The sequence below is a fragment of the Megalobrama amblycephala genome, linkage group LG1 (genome assembly GCF_018812025.1).
Source record: "Megalobrama amblycephala isolate DHTTF-2021 linkage group LG1, ASM1881202v1, whole genome shotgun sequence".
Classification (NCBI taxonomy): Eukaryota; Metazoa; Chordata; class Actinopteri; order Cypriniformes; family Xenocyprididae; genus Megalobrama; species Megalobrama amblycephala.
In genome coordinates this window covers 26,845,369-26,865,429 of record NC_063044.1, presented here as the reverse complement: position 1 = coordinate 26,865,429, position 20,061 = coordinate 26,845,369, and the positions used below count along the sequence as shown (strand labels likewise).

Sequence of the window (20,061 nt, the reverse complement as noted above, 5' to 3'; positions counted from 1 at the left end):
TGTTTCCGACGCCAAAACGTGATGTCTAGGAAGGCAGCCCGCTAGGTTTTGAAACACAGCCACTGTGTCCATCCAGAAAGAGCAACAACAACTGCGTGTGCGCCGCCCGCCACATCAACGCGAACACACACAACCAGCCAAAGCGTGCAGCGACACACAATGTGCGATTACACGACGTTGATAATCATTATATATCACTTCTAAGTAAGAGAGAAAGATCGCAATACGTGTCTGTGGTCTGCGATGATCGCTGCTCTCATGGCCTTGAGTTACAGCCGCCCCCGGACACACACATTCACACTATCCTGCAACATTTACAAAACAATCCGCAGCGAATCTCACTCATATACCCCTCACTCTGGCGCATCTGTCCGTGTGTGTGAGGCGATCAGCGCGGATGTGAGGCGAATATCGCAGTTACACGCGAACATCTTTAGCTGCTAGTCAGAGTAGCGCAGCTGCGACCAGGCCTTTTCATCAACACACTAATCGTGCAAACGAGCGCCGCGATTCCTCGCGTTCTGACGCGCGTAAGACTCGAGCTGACAGCCGCTCCTCGATGGCGGGATCGACGGTGGAGGGAGCCGAGGAGGGCGAACGGCGCACGGAAGGAAGGTGTTGGAGGAAGTCTGCACTTACCTAGCTTTACTTTCTACGCCATCTTGGATCCACTTGTCAGCTGTCGCAGTGCATTATGGGTCAAATATTTCTGCGCACCGCTTCCTGCCACTGAACTCACCCCTCTGCTGGACACACCGCAGACCCTCGCGTGTGGACCGGGGGTCTAACCTTCTGATACACTGGAGCCAAAACACTGAGAAGGCATACGATGATTAAAATTCAAATCTCTCAAATATTTAAATATACATCTGTCAAGGAGACATTTTCAAAGAGAAACTCCAACATAAATACAAACTATGCGAAGTCACAAGTCACATCTCATACATTAGTTTTTACTACAGTAAACTGTAGTGTATTTATTATAGTATAATATAGCTGTAGAAATCTTAGTACAGTATTGGATAAAGTCATTTGTTTATATTACTAGTTGTTATAGTATTTTTCCATGTATTTAGTTGCATTTCTGTAAAAACTTTGTGCTGTGAACAGAATAAAATAATTGGGATTAATCTAATTTACAAAGAGTTTAGCAGAAAATAATCTCAGGAGTCAAAACAGCCCAAAGCCAGCCCCCCCCCCCCCCCAAATCAATCAATCTCTCTATCTATCTGTCCATCCATCCATCCATCCTACTTTCTATCTATCTATCTATCTATCTATCTATCTATCTATCTATCTATCTATCTATCTATCTATCTATCTATCCGTCTGTCTGTTTGTCTCTCTATCAGTCTGTCTGTCTGTCTATCTCTCCGTTTATCTGTCCGTCCGTCTATCTATCTATCTATCTATCTGTCCATCCATCCATCTATCTATCTATCTATCTATCTATCTATCTATCTATCTATCTATCTATCTATCTATCTATCTATCTATCTATCTATCTATCTATCTATCCGTCCATCTGTCTGTCCGTCCATCCATCCATCTATCTGTCCATCCTTCTATCTATCTATCTATCTATCTATCTATCTATCTATCTATCTATCTATCTATCTATCTATCTATCCGTCTGTCTGTTTGTCTCTCTATCAGTCTGTCTGTCTGTCCGTCTATCTCTCTGTCTATCTATCCGTTTATCTGTCCGTCTATCTATCTATCTGTCTGTCAGTCCGTCTATCTATCTATCTATCTATCTATCTATCTGTCTGTCCGTCTATCTCTCTATCTATCCGTCTATCTGTCCGTCCATCCGTCTATCTATCTATCTATCTATCTATCTATCTATCTATCTATCTATCTGTCTGTCTGTCAGTCAGTCCTTCTATCTCTCTGTCCATCCATCCGTCCGTCTGTCTGTCTGTCTATCTATCTATCTATCTGTCCGTCATCCGTCTATCTGTCTGTCCATCCATCTATCTGTCTGTCTGTCAGTCCGTCTATCTCTGTCTATCTATCTATCTATCTATCTATCTATCTATCTATCTGTCTGTCTGTCTGTCTGTCTGTCTGTCTGTCAGTCAGTCCTTCTATCTCTCTGTCCATCCATCCGTCCGTCTATCTATCTATCTATCTATCTATCTATATATATCTATCTATCTATCTATCTGTCTGTCAGTCCTTCTATCTCTCTGTCCATCCGTCCGTCTGTCTATCTATCTATCTGTCCGTCCATCTATCCATCCATCCATCCATCCATCCATCTGTCTGTCTATCAGTCTGTCTGTCTATCTATCTGTCTTTCTGTCTATCTATCTGTCTGTCCATCCATCCATCCGTCTCTTTGTCTATCAGTCTGTCCGTCCATCTATCTATCTGTCTGTCTGTCCATCCATTTATCTCTCTATCTATCTGTCCGTCCATCCATCTATATGTCCATCCATTTATCTCTCTATCTATCTGTCTGTCCAGCCATCTATCTATCTGTCTGTCCGTCCATCCATCTATCTGTCCGTCCGTCTATCTCTATCTATCTGTCCGTCCGTCCATCATCTATCTATCTATCTATCTATCTATCTATCTATCTATCTATCCGTCCGTCCGTCTCTCTGTCTATCTATCTATCTATCTATCTATCTATCTGTCCGTTCGTCTATCTATCTATCTATCTATCCGTCTATCTATCTGTCTGTCTGTCAGTCAGTCCTTCTATCCTTCTATCCGTCCGTCTCTGTCTGTCTATCCATCCATCCTACTTTCTATCTATCTATCTATCTATCTATCTATCCGTCTGTCTGTTTGTCTCTCTATCAGTCTGTCTGTCTGTCTATCTCTCCGTTTATCTGTCCGTCCGTCTATCTATCTATCTATCTATCTGTCCATCCATCCATCTATCTATCTATCTATCTATCTATCTATCTATCTATCTATCTATCTATCTATCTATCTATCTATCTATCTATCCGTCCATCTGTCTGTCCGTCCATCCATCCATCCATCTATCTGTCCATCCTTCTATCTATCTATCTATCTATCTATCTATCTATCTATCTATCTATCTATCTATCTATCTATCTATCCGTCTGTCTGTTTGTCTCTCTATCAGTCTGTCTGTCTGTCGTCTATCTCTCTGTCTATCTATCGTTTATCTGTCCGTCTATCTATCTATCTGTCTGTCAGTCCGTCTATCTATCTATCTATCTATCTATCTATCTGTCTGTCCGTCTATCTCTCTATCTATCCGTCTATCTGTCCGTCCATCCGTCTATCTATCTATCTATCTATCTATCTATCTGTCTGTCTGTCAGTCAGTCCTTCTATCTCTCTGTCCATCCATCCGTCCGTCTGTCTGTCTGTCTATCTATCTATCTATCTATCTATCTATCTATCTATCTATCTATCTATCTATCCGTCTGTCTGTTTGTCCATCCATCTATCTGTCTGTCTGTCAGTCCGTCTATCTCTGTCTATCTATCTATCTATCTATCTATCTATCTATCTATCTATCTGTCTGTCTGTCTGTCTGTCTGTCTGTCTGTCTGTCTGTCTGTCAGTCAGTCCTTCTATCTCTCTGTCCATCCATCCGTCCGTCTGTCTGTCTATCTATCTATCTATCTATCTATATATATCTATCTATCTATCTATCTATCTATCTATCTATCTATCTGTCTGTCAGTCCTTCTATCTCTCTGTCCATCCGTCCGTCTGTCTATCTATCTATCTGTCCGTCCATCTATCCATCCATCCATCCATCCATCCATCTGTCTGTCTATCAGTCTGTCTGTCTATCTATCTGTCTTTCTGTCTATCTATCTGTCTGTCCATCCATCCTATCCGTCTCTTTGTCTATCAGTCTGTCCGTCCATCTATCTATCTGTCTGTCTGTCCATCCATTTATCTCTCTATCTATCTGTCCGTCCATCCATCTATATGTCCATCCATTTATCTCTCTATCTATCTGTCTGTCCAGCCATCTATCTATCTGTCTGTCCGTCCATCCATCTATCTGTCCGTCCGTCTATCTCTATCTATCTGTCCGTCCGTCCATCATCTATCTATCTATCTATCTATCTATCTATCTATCTATCTATCTATCTATCTATCTATCTATCTATCTATCTGTGTCTGTCAATCCTTCTATCCGTCCGTCCGTCTCTCTGTCTATCTATCTATCTATCTGTCCATCCGTCCATCCATCTATCTGTCCGTTCGTCTATCTCTATCTATCTATCTGTCCGTCCGTCCATCATCTATCTACCTATCTGTCTGTCAATCCTTCTATCCGTCCGTCCGTCTCTCTGTCTGTCTCTCTATCTATCTATCTATCTATCTATCTATCTATCTATCTATCTATCTATCTATCTATCTATCTATCTATCTATCTATCTATCTATCTATCTGTCTGTCTGTCTGTCCATCCATCTATCTGTCTTACTATCTATCTATCTATCTATCTATCTATCTATCTATCTGTCCGTCTGTCTATCTATCTATCTATCTATCTATCTATCTATCTGTCTGTCCGTCCGTCTATCCATCCATCCATCCATCTATTCATCCATCCACCTATCTGTCCATCCATCTGTCTGTCCGTCCATCCATCTATCTATCCGTCCGTCTATCTATCTATTTATCTATAAAGAGAGATTTAAAGTTATAGGCCTAGATTTACAGATATTTAAATCCCATTTTTTAATATACTGAATATTGATATTAATTTATTTAATATATTTGTCACAGTATCTTGCACGTCTCAAATGTTACAAGACATATAAGTGACACAGCTCTAATTTTCTTAACCCCAAACGCACAAGCAAAAAGCAAACAAAGTCTTGCTCGCTGGATTTATTGCTGCGGCTGGTGTGTGATGTTACAGTCACTAGTGCCGCCCATCGGTTAAAGGCGTTATTGGCCGATGAAAACATTATGATGCGTTGCGCCACACTACCACAGTGTGTCTTTCTCCTTTGCAAACTTACCATCCCGCGTTAGCGCAGCGGAGTAAACGACAGCTGCACAACATCTCTCATTTGACTAGAAGAGGAAAACAATGCCACTAACTCCAGGTGCGCCGTGTTTACTTTGAGATTTACTCAAATCATCGCTTTATCATCTGTGTGGTGCGGGACGGGACAGGTGCACGGGAAGAAGGGGTTCATTATAAAGAAGACCAGAGCACAGATCCGCTTCATTTTAAAGTTTAAAACACAGGGACGCTGCGACAATCGTCTTCTCCGCTGGATTTCTTGTGCGTTTCTGGCGTGTTTCCCTGCGCGTAAAAACGCACGAGCATCGCAAATTCCAAGAGTGAATTCATTACAACATCACAAGCCGCGCGCGCGAACGTTCACTGCAAACAAAACGGGAAGAGCGTTTCTACAGAAGTGCACTGAAATTTTCCATCTTTTTTTTATATGACAACTCGTGATTGCATGCATCACCAGATGGCTGAATTGATTTAGATGATCACTGGCACTCGATCTAGCGTGGGAATCATAAGGAGAGGACAATGTTGTTGAAGGAATACCGGATATGCATGCCACTAACTGTGGAAGAGGTAAGTGCAATAAGTTTATATTTAGCGATTGATTATCTCATGGTGAAATGTTGGGACATATGAAAAACAGTTAATTCAATATATCAAGTAACTCATTTGTAAATTCACCCCAATGACTTTTATTGTAGTTAATGTGCCCCCAAATGGCATTTTCGTCTATTTGAATTCAATTCACACCAGTTTTATTGTTTGCAACTTTTCCCTCTCTCCCGGACTGGAGATACAGTGCAGAAATCCATAGTTAAATCCACTTGGTGGTGCTGTGGAACTTTCCATTCACATCACTCTTTGACTGGGATTGGAGTTGTTGTTGTTCATTTAGTGTGGTTTTGACATTGTTTCAATGTACTTTTAAATCGGAAAACAAGGTGAATACTTTGATAAACTGTTCATTACAGTCATTGGGTATTTTATAACGAGATATTTACATTTACACATAATGGATCTGTGCCAAGTGCCTCTTTCAGAGCAGTATTATTTATGAGATTGAAAACCCTAGCTTGTTCACTGATACAGATTGACATGATCTTTTATTTTATAAAGCAAACTAACGATTAGCTCCATTTGAACTGCATATATTTGTTTGTTTAGATCCATTGCTTAGATACCCTCATGTCACGATTCGGTACATATCACGATACTGAACTCACGATACGATATTATTGCGGTACTCCAAGACATATGCTAAAAGGATAACAAAAATGTACTGTTGATTTAAAATGCTGAATTGGGGGTGGAAATGAACAGGCTTGGACGCTGAAACACAGTTCTTTTTAGATGAATATTGCATCTGTCACCGACTAGATATATTTTAAATAATGTGGGCTACTTTTTACTGATAATATAAGAAATTTGTCATTATCAGGACCCACAAATATTGCATTATTATACATTATAAAACGGTTAGTTACTGTCCTTGATTCTGATTGGTCAATAGCTTTATTCACAATAAAACATGGCTATGACCGCTTCACCTAACAGTTCTGTGTATCACTACACAACACCCTTAAACTGTTTGTTCTCAGTTGATATTGTTCATTGAAGCTTACTGTATTACATAGAAGATTATTGTGAGAAAGAGATCGAGTGAGTGAGTTTATTACCTGCATTCAGATTCAGCATTTTCCTTCAGGTCAGTCTTATGTTCATAATTAAAAATCTGTTTAAATGTCCGATGTATTATTCTGTCCATTTAACAGTTAAGGGGTTTTCCCATGACTGACAGCGCTAGTCAAAGCATTTGTCAGTTGCGTTTTGTTCTGTGTTCACAACAATTCAGTCTTTTCAATGTAAAAGTCTTCGCTACTTACTGACACACTCATAAAGACTGTCTTTGCTGCCATCTAATGCCGTAATAATGTAACTTCTGTTGCTGTTCACGGTTTGGGACTATTTTTTTCCGGCAGAAGGAAGGCTTTTAGTGAAAGTTTACTTCATGAAAGTTGCATTGATACATATTTTTGGCTTTAATATTTATATTGTGTGGTAACCGTTTTATAAAAGCAATAAGGTACGAGAGGCTGTGCTGTATCGTAAATAAGTCACGGCTGAAGGGGTTGCAGGCACTCCGCTTTGCATCGTACCAAACAACGCCCTATGTAGTATATCGTCGCTGCCCGATGAAACTCACGTATGTCCAAAACGGTTACTTTTCAGGAAGTGAAAAAAACACCGTATTTCAAAAGCAGTTGAATGTAGCGTTGTCATACTTGGTACGGCATCTTTACATGTAACCATATTCTTGCCAGTGTAATGATATAATCCACATTTGACCAAAATTGAGTTTAAATGGACATACGTGCATATTTTACAGTAACGGTGGTCGATACGCGTTCTTCCGATCATTAATTAGAATGGCCAAGTCGCGTTTCATATTGACAGATGAATACACTCAGTTTATTAAATAGCCTACGTCTTAGTTTATTAAAAACGCTTAGTTTATTTAATATTAATTATAAATTTATTAAATGTCTCTTGCAAACTATGAAGGGATAATGAATCAATACACTGACATGGTAATGCTAGACAGATACTTTGTTTGCACAGTCCTACCGTAATTTTGTCACTCCTAGACGTACGTCTGGCGTCAGGGGGGGAAACGTTTACCTCGATAAAGGAAAGTCATTGTCTCACCAGGCTATGTTTATTTGGCAATGTATTGCAGAAAAGAAAAGTGAAAATGAAGATGCAGTTCCATTAAACTCCAGTTACCAGTTCATGTTTATTCTTTAGGTGATTCAAGCAATACCAACTAATCAGACTCAATACTGACTGTAACGTAGTTCGTAAATATGGGAAGAAGGAGGCGGGAACCGGCGAACATTCAACGTAACTTTAATTCAAAATAAACAAAGAACAAAACGAAAGTAATGCCGGCAGACCCTCGCGGGCGTCTGCCGGGCACACAAACATAATAAAACATAAAATAAAGTCCAGGCCTGGTCCTCTCTCGTCCTTCATGGTCGTCTCTCCTCCTTTTATGCCTCCGGAGCTCCTCCGTGAGAGACTCGAGGCCGGCGCGCCTCGCAGGTGATGCTCATTATCACTCGCGCCACCGGCCTCGCGCCGTTCCCTCACGGCTCTCGCCCGCCCTTCTCGTCACACTGACATTCACTTCACTTCGGAAATCCGTGCGTTAACATCTTCACAATAAAAACGTAGCAAGATAAGTCTAGTGCTGGACATTCTCAGCCTCTGGCAAGCGGTGATAGCAGTATGAGTGAGGCATGTTCTAGTGACAATCATGACAGTAGCATTACAGGCTATAATTTGATCAGTCTGACTAAGAAAAATAAAAGTTTGAATCTTATCAATGAGACCGAGTTTATTTACATACTAGCAAGCAAACTAATCTGTGAAGAATTAGATTAGAACTAAACTCCGGAGAGCTTCAATGTCGTACTTTCATCAGCCAGGTTCACAAATATAAAAATAAATAAAAATATTCGGTTTCAATTACTTCATCTAGACCATTTACCGATAAATAATATTTGTGAATATATAATAAACTTGAGAACAGTTGTCAAAAACAAACGTTTGCTGATACTTTACCTCACAGTGTTATTCGGCTATCCAGTGCTGAGCTTCGATGAAACTACACGAGACCGGCGAGATGCTTCCACAGGGCGGGAGATATGCGGCATGATTGACAGCTTTGACACCAAATGGATATACGTGAAAATCAGATGACATGATTTCACAACTTTTCATTGGCCATTTAGATATGTGAAGCATACTGTATACGGAAATGAACCTGGACATTCAATCCGTCGAAAAATCTCAAAATCGGCAAAATGGACATACGTGGTTTTCATCGGACAGCGACGATATATAACACTATATATATAGTAGTTCAGTGTAGTACTGACACTAAAACTCTATAAACTTGATTTTTTTTTTCTCACTAAGTAATTTTCATTTCAGGTGAACTATACACAGTATATATTGTCACGATACAATATTGTTGCATTTTTGTAATGCGATATATTGTGACACGGTATCTTTTTACACCCCTAATATCCTTATGCAATCCCTAACATTACTATCATAACAAAGAACAACTTTTAAAATCAAACTAATGTATTTTAAAATCAGCCTAGTCTATCGTTTATTAGGAAATAGGACATTAGGAAACACCGAAAGAACAAATGAATGAGTTTTGTGGTATTATTCTGCGTCTGTTAAAATTGAGGTATGCTAGCGCACTCCTAAAAGTTGACAAAATTAACTTATCGGGACAAAAAATGAGACCTTAGATATGTCTAAACCTCCTGTTTCAGTAGGATATAATAAGCAAACTTAAATCTACATAAATGATATTCTGAATATTTTGAAATAACCATTTTCCCAGTCATTCGATTTCAAAAAGTGTCACAATTTACCTGAATTTGTTTAGGGCATAGAAAATATCATTAGCTCACAGAATGAAGAGTCTGTATTAGTTATATTAGGTAAGTGTGTTGACCATAATGTCTTCATTATGGGAAAAAATATTAGAAGCAACATCTCAATGCTTGTAATGTGATCTAACTAATCAAAGAAATCAAGACAATTTCTGTTCCCGCTAACTATGGCACCAGGATAGTTCCAGATGTATATGCGCATAAATCTGCATCTTAAATTGACTGACTGAATGTAACTGTAATTGGATGGAATGGATTTGAGCAGAGACCTATAAGCCAGAGACCTATCAGATCTATCAGCTCTTAAGTGCAATACCAGAGTGGCTGCCGTCTTCCTGTCACGTGACTTTGTGCTTTTGCAGCCCATCTGCTGACTGACACCACAGATGTGTTTTGTGTTCAAGGAAGCTGCATGTTAAACTACATCATTATTAATATCAGTGCTTAATAAACTGAGGTACATACTGTAAACAGAGTAAGCTAAACCCCAAATTATTTCCCTGAGGGAGAGGTATAAAATATCATTATAAAACAATTAGCATTTTATGTGTTTGTGCATGGGTGTGTGTTTTAATAAGAGGGAAAAGCCATCTGCAAACGTTATGGATGATTGATTTGCCTGGCAACGGCTGAGACTGTTAGTTAAAATCTGTTTGATCATTTAAAGGTCTCTTGAGAGGTTACTGAGCTGATGGCATGATTACAGGTCATGGCATCTCAGATGTCTTCAAATGACTGTTGCATCAACCTCATGTTGACTGCCATCAAGGACATTTCCTTGGCTCTTGGAAACAAGTGTGACTCTAGCTTTTGTATGTTGATACCCTCTCTGTATGCATGCAAAGATTGAACATTTATCGAATAGGTCCTTGAGTTTGCACGTTCTTAAATGTGATGGTAACCTCAAAGTCTCCTCCCTCAGACTTCATTAATTTTAGATAATCATTTGTGGAGGGATGCTGGAAGAATGACTTGCAGGAGTGAAGTGATAAAATGAAAGTGATTCTCTTGAGTTTTCCTTTAAAATTCCAGTGTTAGATTATCATCTTAGCTGATGTGATTTTTCTGTATATTCTGAATATGATTTTTACGGTGGCTGAGAGAGTTCAACACGTCACAACTCAAGAAAACACATGCAAATAGGAAAAAAAACCCCCGAAAAAAAACTATTGAAAACAACACGTGTGCTGCAAATACTAGGGCTGCCTGGGACAATAAATCGATGCATCACAATTCGTGGATTGTTTCTGAGATTTTCCCAATGCATTGCAATTCTCTCTTGAATTGATTCTGAGCTTAGTTTTAACAGCAGATGGCACACTAGGCGGTTTTTTTTTTTTTAGCACATGCTCAAATGCTCATGAAGAAGAGTACTCGTGCATTCGGCTGACGGTGCGTTCCAAACGGGATATATCGCCCTCAGAAGGGCACTTCGGAGTGAAAATAATCATGGCCGCCATGTTGAAGGGTCGTTCCAAACCGAAGTGCTCAAAACTGGTACAACTGATGGACACTTTGGGCCCCCATGATCCTTTGCACAGGGAAGTTCTTTGACGTCACAGAATGAGTACATGAGGCTCGGAGTTCGATTTTAACTATAAAGGTATGTATAATATTTTTCTGTACTACTGTAATATTTATACGACTTAGAGTTGGTACATTATTATGGTCAAAATGACATTGTACTTCAACAAAAATACTTTACAGCTCGCTTTATCAGTCCATTCAAATGTTTAAAATACATAGATACAATATAGCCTACATGCGATTACCTTTAAATAAATAAATAAATAAACTAACGTTAAACAAAGAGCACAGCTTACACAATCTACTCCTCCTTGATTGTCTCGTTAAGATGAGGCAGAAGTGCGTTCCAAAAGAAGTTTTTTTTTTTTTGACCCCTACACCCTTCATCCCTTCGAAGCTCTCACTCCAGAGGGTAAACCCTTTGAAGGGATTAGGGCATAGGGATGAGCCCTTCCGAATGGAACGCAGGGTGAGTCTGAGAATGTATTTGCACCTCAGAATGCTTTTATGGCGCAAGATTAATGTAAACAGCCCACTGTGCGTTTCTGTATTTGGTTGCGTTGTGAATTTTTGTAGTCAAGTGTTGATGAAGATGTTTTCTTAAAGGGTTAGTTCACCCAAAAATGAAAATTCTGTCATTTATTACTAACCCTCATGCCGTTCAACACACGTAAGACCTTCATTCATCTTCGGAACAGATATTTTTGTTGAAATCTGATGGCTTCATGAGTCTTGCATAGCCAGCAATTTCCTCTCTCAAGATCCATTAATGTACTTAAAACATATTTAAATCAGTTCATGTGAGTACAGTGGTTCAATATTAATATTATTAAGCGACGAGAATATTTTTGGTGTGCCCAAAAAAAATTAAAAAAGGCTTATATGGTGATGGCCGATTTCAAAACGCTGCTTCAGGAAGCATCAGAGCGTTATGAATCAGCGTGTCATTCGGTGATCATTTCATTGAAAAGAAGTGGATTTCTTCAGTTCAAAATAATGACATAAGAAAGATATGAAAAGTATGAAGTGCGTGGAGACTTCCCTACAGTGATTTCCTACAGTTGTTGCTCTTAATTATTTTTATATTAAAGACTAATAGTGACTTTTGTGTTGAGTGCCAGTTATTATGATTAATGGTAATTGCAGCAATTAGTATACCTCAACTATGAAATAAATACTGTAACATCTTTATTAGATGAGAAATTGAGCCGTGACCAGCTGAAGCTCCGAAGCTTTCACAGGTGAATGCAAACACACTTTCTTTGCTTTAATTGGACATTTTCAGCTGAAACTCAAGGTCCTATTGATAATGGATTTAATGACTTTCAGCAGAGACACTGAACAGATGAATCTTCACTTATCAAGGGCATAAAGAAACTTCAGGATTTTACTTTACTTGGAAATGGGTTGTCTATGTTGTATCAGTTGGTTTGAAAGCATGTACTCTATTCAAGGGGAGGGGCTTTAGTATGTGATTTTCACTTAAAGTCGTCATTAAATAAAAATCACCCTATTTTCTAAATGCCTATTATTGATCTCATTGTGACCTATTCATCCATGCATATGTTTTTTTTTTCTTCTTTTTTTTTTTTTTTTTTTTTGATGTCGTAAATTTTATTTGAAATGTCAGATTTTCCTGTGAAAATAAGTTTTTCTATGGTTACACATGCAGGACTTCTCCAATCATTTCGCCTGTTTAAACTCTGTCCCTTTCTTACAATCGACTGCATGCTCTGCCTCTATCCAATCGACAACCAATGCATGGAATCAAGTCCCACCCCCAACCTACATTTTCTTTCATTTTCGATAATCCATTTCATCACAATACCGAAGAAAGGATCTCTTGCTACTTCCGTTTCATTACGACTTTGAAGCCACTATAGATGTAACTTTATTGTATCTCATTGTAGATCTGATATGGAAAGAGCCATTCTGTACTCTCTGAACAGGCACAAACTAAGGGCCCTATCATGCACCTGGCACAATGCAGCTCCAGAGTTTTTTGCTAGTTTCAGCCTGACGCAGTTATTATTTTCACGTCCTGCACCACGTTGTTTAAATAGCAAATGCATTTGTGCCAATTTGTGCGCCCATGGGTATGCTTGTCTGAAAACAAGGTGTGTTCAGGCGCATTGTTGGCGTATTGCTATTTTGAGGCAACTGAAAATGACACTAATATATATATATATATATATATATATATATATATATATATATATATACAAATACAAACATGCCAAATATGAAAAATGAAAGGATTACAATGTAAAAGATTATTATTGTGTACATAAAGATAAAATGCTTTGGTGGAATCCGGCTTGTCCTGTAGATGGTCTGCTCACACACTTTAACCTCGCGCACGAGCAGATCCGTTTCCTCGTAAGAGAAGCGTTCAGTTTTTCTGCTTGCAAATTCCGCCATGTAAATAGCGAATCTGCCGTGGCGCGAGTGCAACTGGCTTTTAAAGGGAATAGGAGATGAGACTCTGATTGGTTTATTGCATGTTACGCCCAAAACACCCATTATTACTCCTTAAGAGAAAAGGGACAACCCTTTTAGACTATGCGCCGGGCGCGCTGACCTTTTTTTTCATCGTTAAATTATCAAAAGTGGATTTGGACACATCCTAAGTGCACTTGCACTTTAGACCATTCATTTAGATCATTAAAATAGGGCCCTAAGAGTGTGAGAAGACATCCAGGACAAAATAAAAAGGTAAACAAAATGGGACATGGAGTCTTCGTCTACAGGTGCTGGTCATATAATTAGAAAGTTAATTTTTTTTTATTGTAAATTTTGATGATTAGAGTGTACAGCTCATGAAAGTCCAAAATCCAGTATCTCAAAATATTAGAATATTTCCTAAGATCAATCAAAAAATGGATTTTCAAAACAGAAAAGTTCAAGTTCTTTAAAGTATGTTCATTTGTACACTCAATACTTGGTCGGCAGCACATATTACAGCAAATGACTTGCTCCTAGCGCAAATTACAGCATCAGTGAAGTGTGGCATGGAAGTGATCAGCCTGTGGCACTGCTGAGGCACTATTGAGCCTTCAGATCATCTGTATATTGTTGGATCGACTGTTTCTCATCTTTCTCTTGAAAATATCCCATAGATTCAGGGGTCAGGCATGTTGGCTGGCCAGTAAAACACAGTAATATCATGGTCAGCAAACCACTTGGAAGTGGTTTTTGCACTGTGGGCGGGTGCTAAAGTCCTGCTGGAAAAGGAAATCAGCTTCTCCATAAAGCTTGTCAGCAGATGGAAGCGTAAAGTGCTCCAAAATCTCCTGGAAGATGGCTGCAGTGACTTTGCACTTGATAAAACACAATGGACCAACACCAGCAGACGTCACGGCCCCCCAAATCATTACTAACTTCAGAAACTTCACACTAGACTTCAAGCAGCTTGGATTCTGTGCCTCTCCAGTCTTCCTTCAGACTCTGGGACCATGATTTCAACATGAAATGCAAAATTTACTTTTATCTGAAAAGAGGACTTTTGACCACTGTTCACTGTCCAGTTCTTTTTCTCCTTAGCCCAGATAAGATGCTTCTGATGTTGTTTCTATTTCAGAAGTGGCTTGGTAGTCCTTTTCCTGAAGATGTCTGAGTGTGGTGACTCTTGATGCGCTGACTCCGGCTTCATTTGACTCATTGTGAAGCTCTCCCAAGTGTTTGAATCGGCTTTACTTGACAGTATTCTCAAGCTTGTGGTCATCCCTGTTGCTTGTGCACCTTTGCTTACCCAATTTCTTCCTTCTAGTCAACTTTGCATTTAATATGCTTTGATACATCACTCTGTAAACAGCCACCACATTCAGTAATGACCATCTGTGACTTTCTCTCTTTGTGGAGGGTGTCAATGATTGTCTCCTGGACCATTGCCAAGTCAGCAGTCTTCCCCATTAGTGTGGTTACAAAGAACAAGAGATACCCGGAATTTATACTGTAGGGATAGTCATTTAATGAAACTCAAATGTAAATATTCTAATATTTTGAGATACTGGATTTTGGACTTTCATTAGCTGTACACTCTAATCAACAAATAAAAAAAAAAAAAATGTGTCTTTTGAAATGTTTTACTTTACATGTAGGGAATCTAGTATAAATGAAAGTTTCATTTTAAAAAAATAATTTACAATAAAAAAAAAAGAACTTTTTCACAATATTCTAATTATATGACCAGCACCTGTATATACCTGAAATACTTAAAGACCAAATCCATTTAAAATTAGAGTTTGTGGTTTGTAGTTCATGTGTGTTAAGTTCCGTTCTCCAGGAAACTTACAAAATTAAGCTGTTTTTCTCTTAGCAAAATATCCATGTCTCATCCTGCACTGCACTTTCTTTTCTTTTTCAAATGCATTGTTTACATTAATATTATTTTTCCAGTCCAGTATGACTTCATTTCTTCAGTGGAACACAAAGGAGAATGTATCTGATCAAAATAAAGTCACACAGGTTTGGAACACCATGACAAAGAGGAAATATGGATTTATTTTTTGTGGTAAGGGTGGGCAGCAAACATCATCATTGCTGTCAGCACCATCCTCCATTTCAGCAGTATCTTCTTTTATTTGTGCACTTATTCTTGGCCTGAAGCTTTTGGATGTGTGTCTGAACACTGCTGTCAGTAGCTGAAGCAGTGATGACTGGAGGGTTGGGTTTTTTCCTCCATTACTCAGATACCTTAAAGGATTAGTTCACTTCTGAATGAAAATTTCCTGATAGTTTACTCACCCCCATGTCATCCAAGATGTTCATGTCTTTCTTTCTTCAGTCGAAAAGAAATTAAGGTTTTTGATGAAAACATTCCAGGATTATTATCCTTATAGTGGACTTCAATGGCGTCCAGATGGTTGAAGGTCAAAATTAGTTTCATTGCAGCTTCAAAGGGCTTTAAACGATACCAGACGGGGAATAAGGGTCTTATCTAGTGAAGCGATCAGTCATTTTTCCTATTCTACTTACGGGAAAAAAAAGGAACTGCCGCCGCATTCATTCTGTAAGTTCAATAGGGAAGGCGTAGGACATACAGCATAAGCTTTTTGAAGAATATGGAAATTAGGTTTTGGCGGAAGCACTTGCAAGGTGATCATTTGTGTTTATAAAGCATATACAATTGTATTTTTTTTTAGAAAATTAATGATCGTTTTGCTAGATAAGACCCTTATTCTTTGTCTGTAGCCCTTTAAAGCTACACTGAAACTGTAATTTTGACCTTCAACCATTTGGTGCCCATTGAAGTCCACTATAAGGAGAATAATCCTGGAATGTTTTCATCAAAAACCTTAATTTCTTTTCGACTGAAGAAAGAAAGACATGAACATTTTGGATGACATGGGGGTGAGTAAATTATCAGGAAAATTTTATTAGAAAGTGGACAAATACTTTAAGCAACCATTAGAAAGAAATCTTCTAAGCTGCATTTCTAGTCACCAGCATGTTGTTGTGGATACTGGCATAGGATACTGGTGTCACCAATAGGCTTCTTAACTTAAATTTTTTTAAAAAGTTGCCAGCCACCACCAGCATTTTTGATCATTTTTACAAAACTTTCATGGCCCCCAAATATTTTGTTTTATGAATATCCAAACATGCAATATATCAAAAGACAGAACAGAGCCTCTGCTTTTAAATAAAACAAAACAAACAAAAAATGTATTCTAGCTTCATGCATTCTTTTTTTTTTTTCAACAATGTGTGTTTAATAAAAAAGCAACACTTTGAACAAAATCGCATTTGTTTTTCATTGCGAAAGCAATGCTTTTATCACTTGTTTCTGCTTCTTTTTTTTTTTTGCCTGTTTTGATCTGAAAATTCTCTTCTTTCATTCATAATAGCACCCCCTGTATAACAGTGAAAACACGCAAAGCCAGAAATTTCCGTCAATGGCGGGGAAGCGTTGTCTCATAAATGATGAGAAAATTCTGTCAGTGGCAAGGAAAGATATTATTGACCTTATGACAGATAAATGAGTCTAGAATTTTTTTTCCCCCCCCAAATAAATAGATTATGATCCACAAGTAAATGCAAAGATTTTCACAAAAATTAAACAAATAATAAGATCCACGAATATACGTTCACTAATAAATTAAAGATGTACCAATTTACAAAAAAAAAAAAAAAAAGTTGTTACAAACACACCTTTGCCTGATACTGATTTATGAATCACTTCCTCTGCGTTTGTAAATCACCACATTTTGTTGATTGTGAAACATTTCTGGAGTCGAGATGTGCACCCAAATCCACGAATAGGTGGACTCCACCCACCATCTACTCAAGCCAATCAGATAACAGATTGCGCTGACCAATCATAGCACATTCTTGCTCCAACCAATCACGTTTAATCAGTTTTGTGAAACTCCTATGATATATTTGTGGATCTTATTCTGATTATTTATAAATTTTAATTTTGTGAATCTCTCTACATTTATTTGTGGATTGTAATTGATTGGAAAAATGAAACATTTCTAAGCTAGCTAACCATATCCATTATGTCATAATAACCTTATACCCTTGGTATTAACCATCTCTGGTTTGTAAGTTTCAGATATTTTTTCCAAATATATTGCATGTCCTTCTTAAAACGCTGGTCATAATCAGGCCTTTGTGTTCAAGTTCTTTTCATTGAAATGTTTTATCCAGCATGTGCTTTTTTGTTCTTTTGTAACATGTCACAGTTACAATGTAGCTTACAGTAAATTTATTCCAAATTGTTATAGAAGCTCAGAGGTCGAGCTGGAAATATTTAAAGTGAATCCTCTGATCTAAATCCATTACTGCAGGCTGTCAGCGGTGTTTCAAAGAAGGCCGAGAACTGACACACTTTTCTGTACTCACTGTGATATGATGTATACAGCAGGGCTCGATGGTGTTCAGTCTTGGTTACACATAATGGACTGCTCATGGCAAATTTAAGAGGATGGGCTGAAAGGGTTGGATAGCTTTTCTTTTTTTCTTTTTTTTTCTTTTTTCTGCTGTTCATGGCTTGTAAAAAAATCTTGTAAAAAATGGCAGCTGTGGTTGCCAGAATGAGACAGTAAAAATACAGTAGCAACATTTTAAGTTTTACAGGCTAAACCTAAAATTAACACTTAACTTTTTTTTTTTTTTTTACCTTATAAAATATACTGACAACTAGGGGTGGAGGGGAAAAACTGATACAGCATAGTATCACATTATTTTGTTTGGGGACATATCGTATCGATACATGGACACCAAGTATCGATATTTTCAGGGAGAGAATTTCGGCTCATGATTGTGTGTATTGTGCAAAATTTTACTTTAAAACTTTAAAGGTGCCCTCGAATGTAAAATTGAATTTATCTTGGCATAGTTAAATAACAAGAGTTCAGTACATGGAAATGACATACAGTGGGTCTCAAACACCATTGTTTCCTCCTTTTTATATAAATCTCATTTGTTTAAAAGACCTCCGAAGAACAGGCGAATCTCAACATAACACCGACTGTTACGTAACAGTCGGGATCATTAATATGTACGCCCCCAATATTTGCATATGCCAGCCCACGTTCCCAACATTATAAAAGGCATTAGACAAGGGCAGCCAGTATTAATGTCTGGATGTGCACAACCAAATCATCAGACTAGGTAAGCAAGCAAGAACAATAGCGAAAAATGGCAGATGGAGCAATAATAACTGACATGATCCATGATATCATGATATTTTTAGTGAAATTTGTAAACTGTCTTTCTAAATGTTTCGTTAGCATGTTGCTAATGTACTGGTAAATGTGGTTAAAGTTACCATAGGTTATTACTGTATTCACGGAGACAAGAGAGCCGTCGCTATTTTCATTTTTAAACACTTGCAGTCTGTATAATTCATAAACACAACTTCATTCTTTATAAATCTCTCCAACAGTGTAGCATTAGCCATTAGCCATTAAAAAAATTAATAAAAAAAAATCTATGGGGTATTTTGATCTGAAACTTCACAGACACATTCAGGGGCACCTTAGACTTATATTACATCTTTTAAAAACATAATCTAGGGCACCTTTAATGCTAGTTACAGAATAAACATGAATGAACATCTGAAGGTATATTGAAAGATACAGTACAACTTACTGAAATGGTCATATCTCGTGTAATCTCTTAATTAGCGTTTTAACCACGGAAAGACATCACTATAAAACAGCTTGTAAACATTGTCATGTAGCATTTACCTCAGAAAAGCCATTCAGTGTCCACAGCTTGTTAGTTTGCCAGAGAAATGAACTCTTTTGCTTAATATGCACTGTATTAGCCTATATATTCATTAGGCCTATATTTTACTTAACTTGTTAGTGATGTCTTGATTATTTAATGAATGTTCAAATAAATCTGTCGTGAAAATGACAGCCACTGTGTATAAATGATTATATGGAATTGGAGTAAAATATAATTGTATTATTAGATTTAGATGCTATATGCAACATGTTTGCATACGATTTATTTGAGTGTTGATTATTATATCTAAAAATAAAAAGTGATTGAATTTAGGCTAATAGTTTGGGCTCAGTTGTTAAACTTGAATATTATAGTAGCATAATGTTCAAGTAAGGGATCCCTACATAGTTTATATGCATTAGCATTAGCAGTAGCATTAGCAGAACATTAGCAGTAGCATTAGCAGAGATCCTTTTTTTTTTTTTTTTTTTTTTTTTTCTTGAGGAACTTTTAGTTATAATATAATATAATATAATATAATATAATATAATATAATATAATATAATTTAATTTAATTTAATTTAATTTAATTTAATATAATTTAATAACCGAATCCGGTAATTTAAATTAGCGTGACTTCAAAACCGAGGTACGTAGCGAACTGTGAGTTTTTGTGTACCGTTAAACCCCTAATTTATGGATATGACAAAAAACACACAGGTGAGTGACGTATATAATATGGGGAAAAAGGGTAAGACCAAAATTTTTCAGGCAAACATTACAGGATTTTTGTCTATCTAATGCAAGTGAACAGGGATCTCCGTAGTCCATTTCTGATAGTTTAAAATCCATATTTAAGTAGTCTCGTAGGGCTTCACATGACCCCAGCCAGTA

General features: G+C 37.7%; 1 protein-coding gene across 1 annotated transcript in view; it reads left to right on the top strand.

Moving 5' to 3' along the window:
- The first annotated feature begins 4,960 nt into the window (after positions 1 to 4,960).
- Positions 4,961 to 20,061, top strand: part of pitpnc1a (phosphatidylinositol transfer protein cytoplasmic 1a) — a 111,253-nt gene continuing 96,152 nt past the window's right edge. Inside the window, exon 1 of the mRNA XM_048186897.1 lies at positions 4,961 to 5,557. Within this exon, the coding sequence (XP_048042854.1) occupies positions 5,510 to 5,557 (48 nt within the window). The 5' untranslated portion in view covers positions 4,961 to 5,509. The remainder of the gene's footprint in view (positions 5,558 to 20,061) is intronic.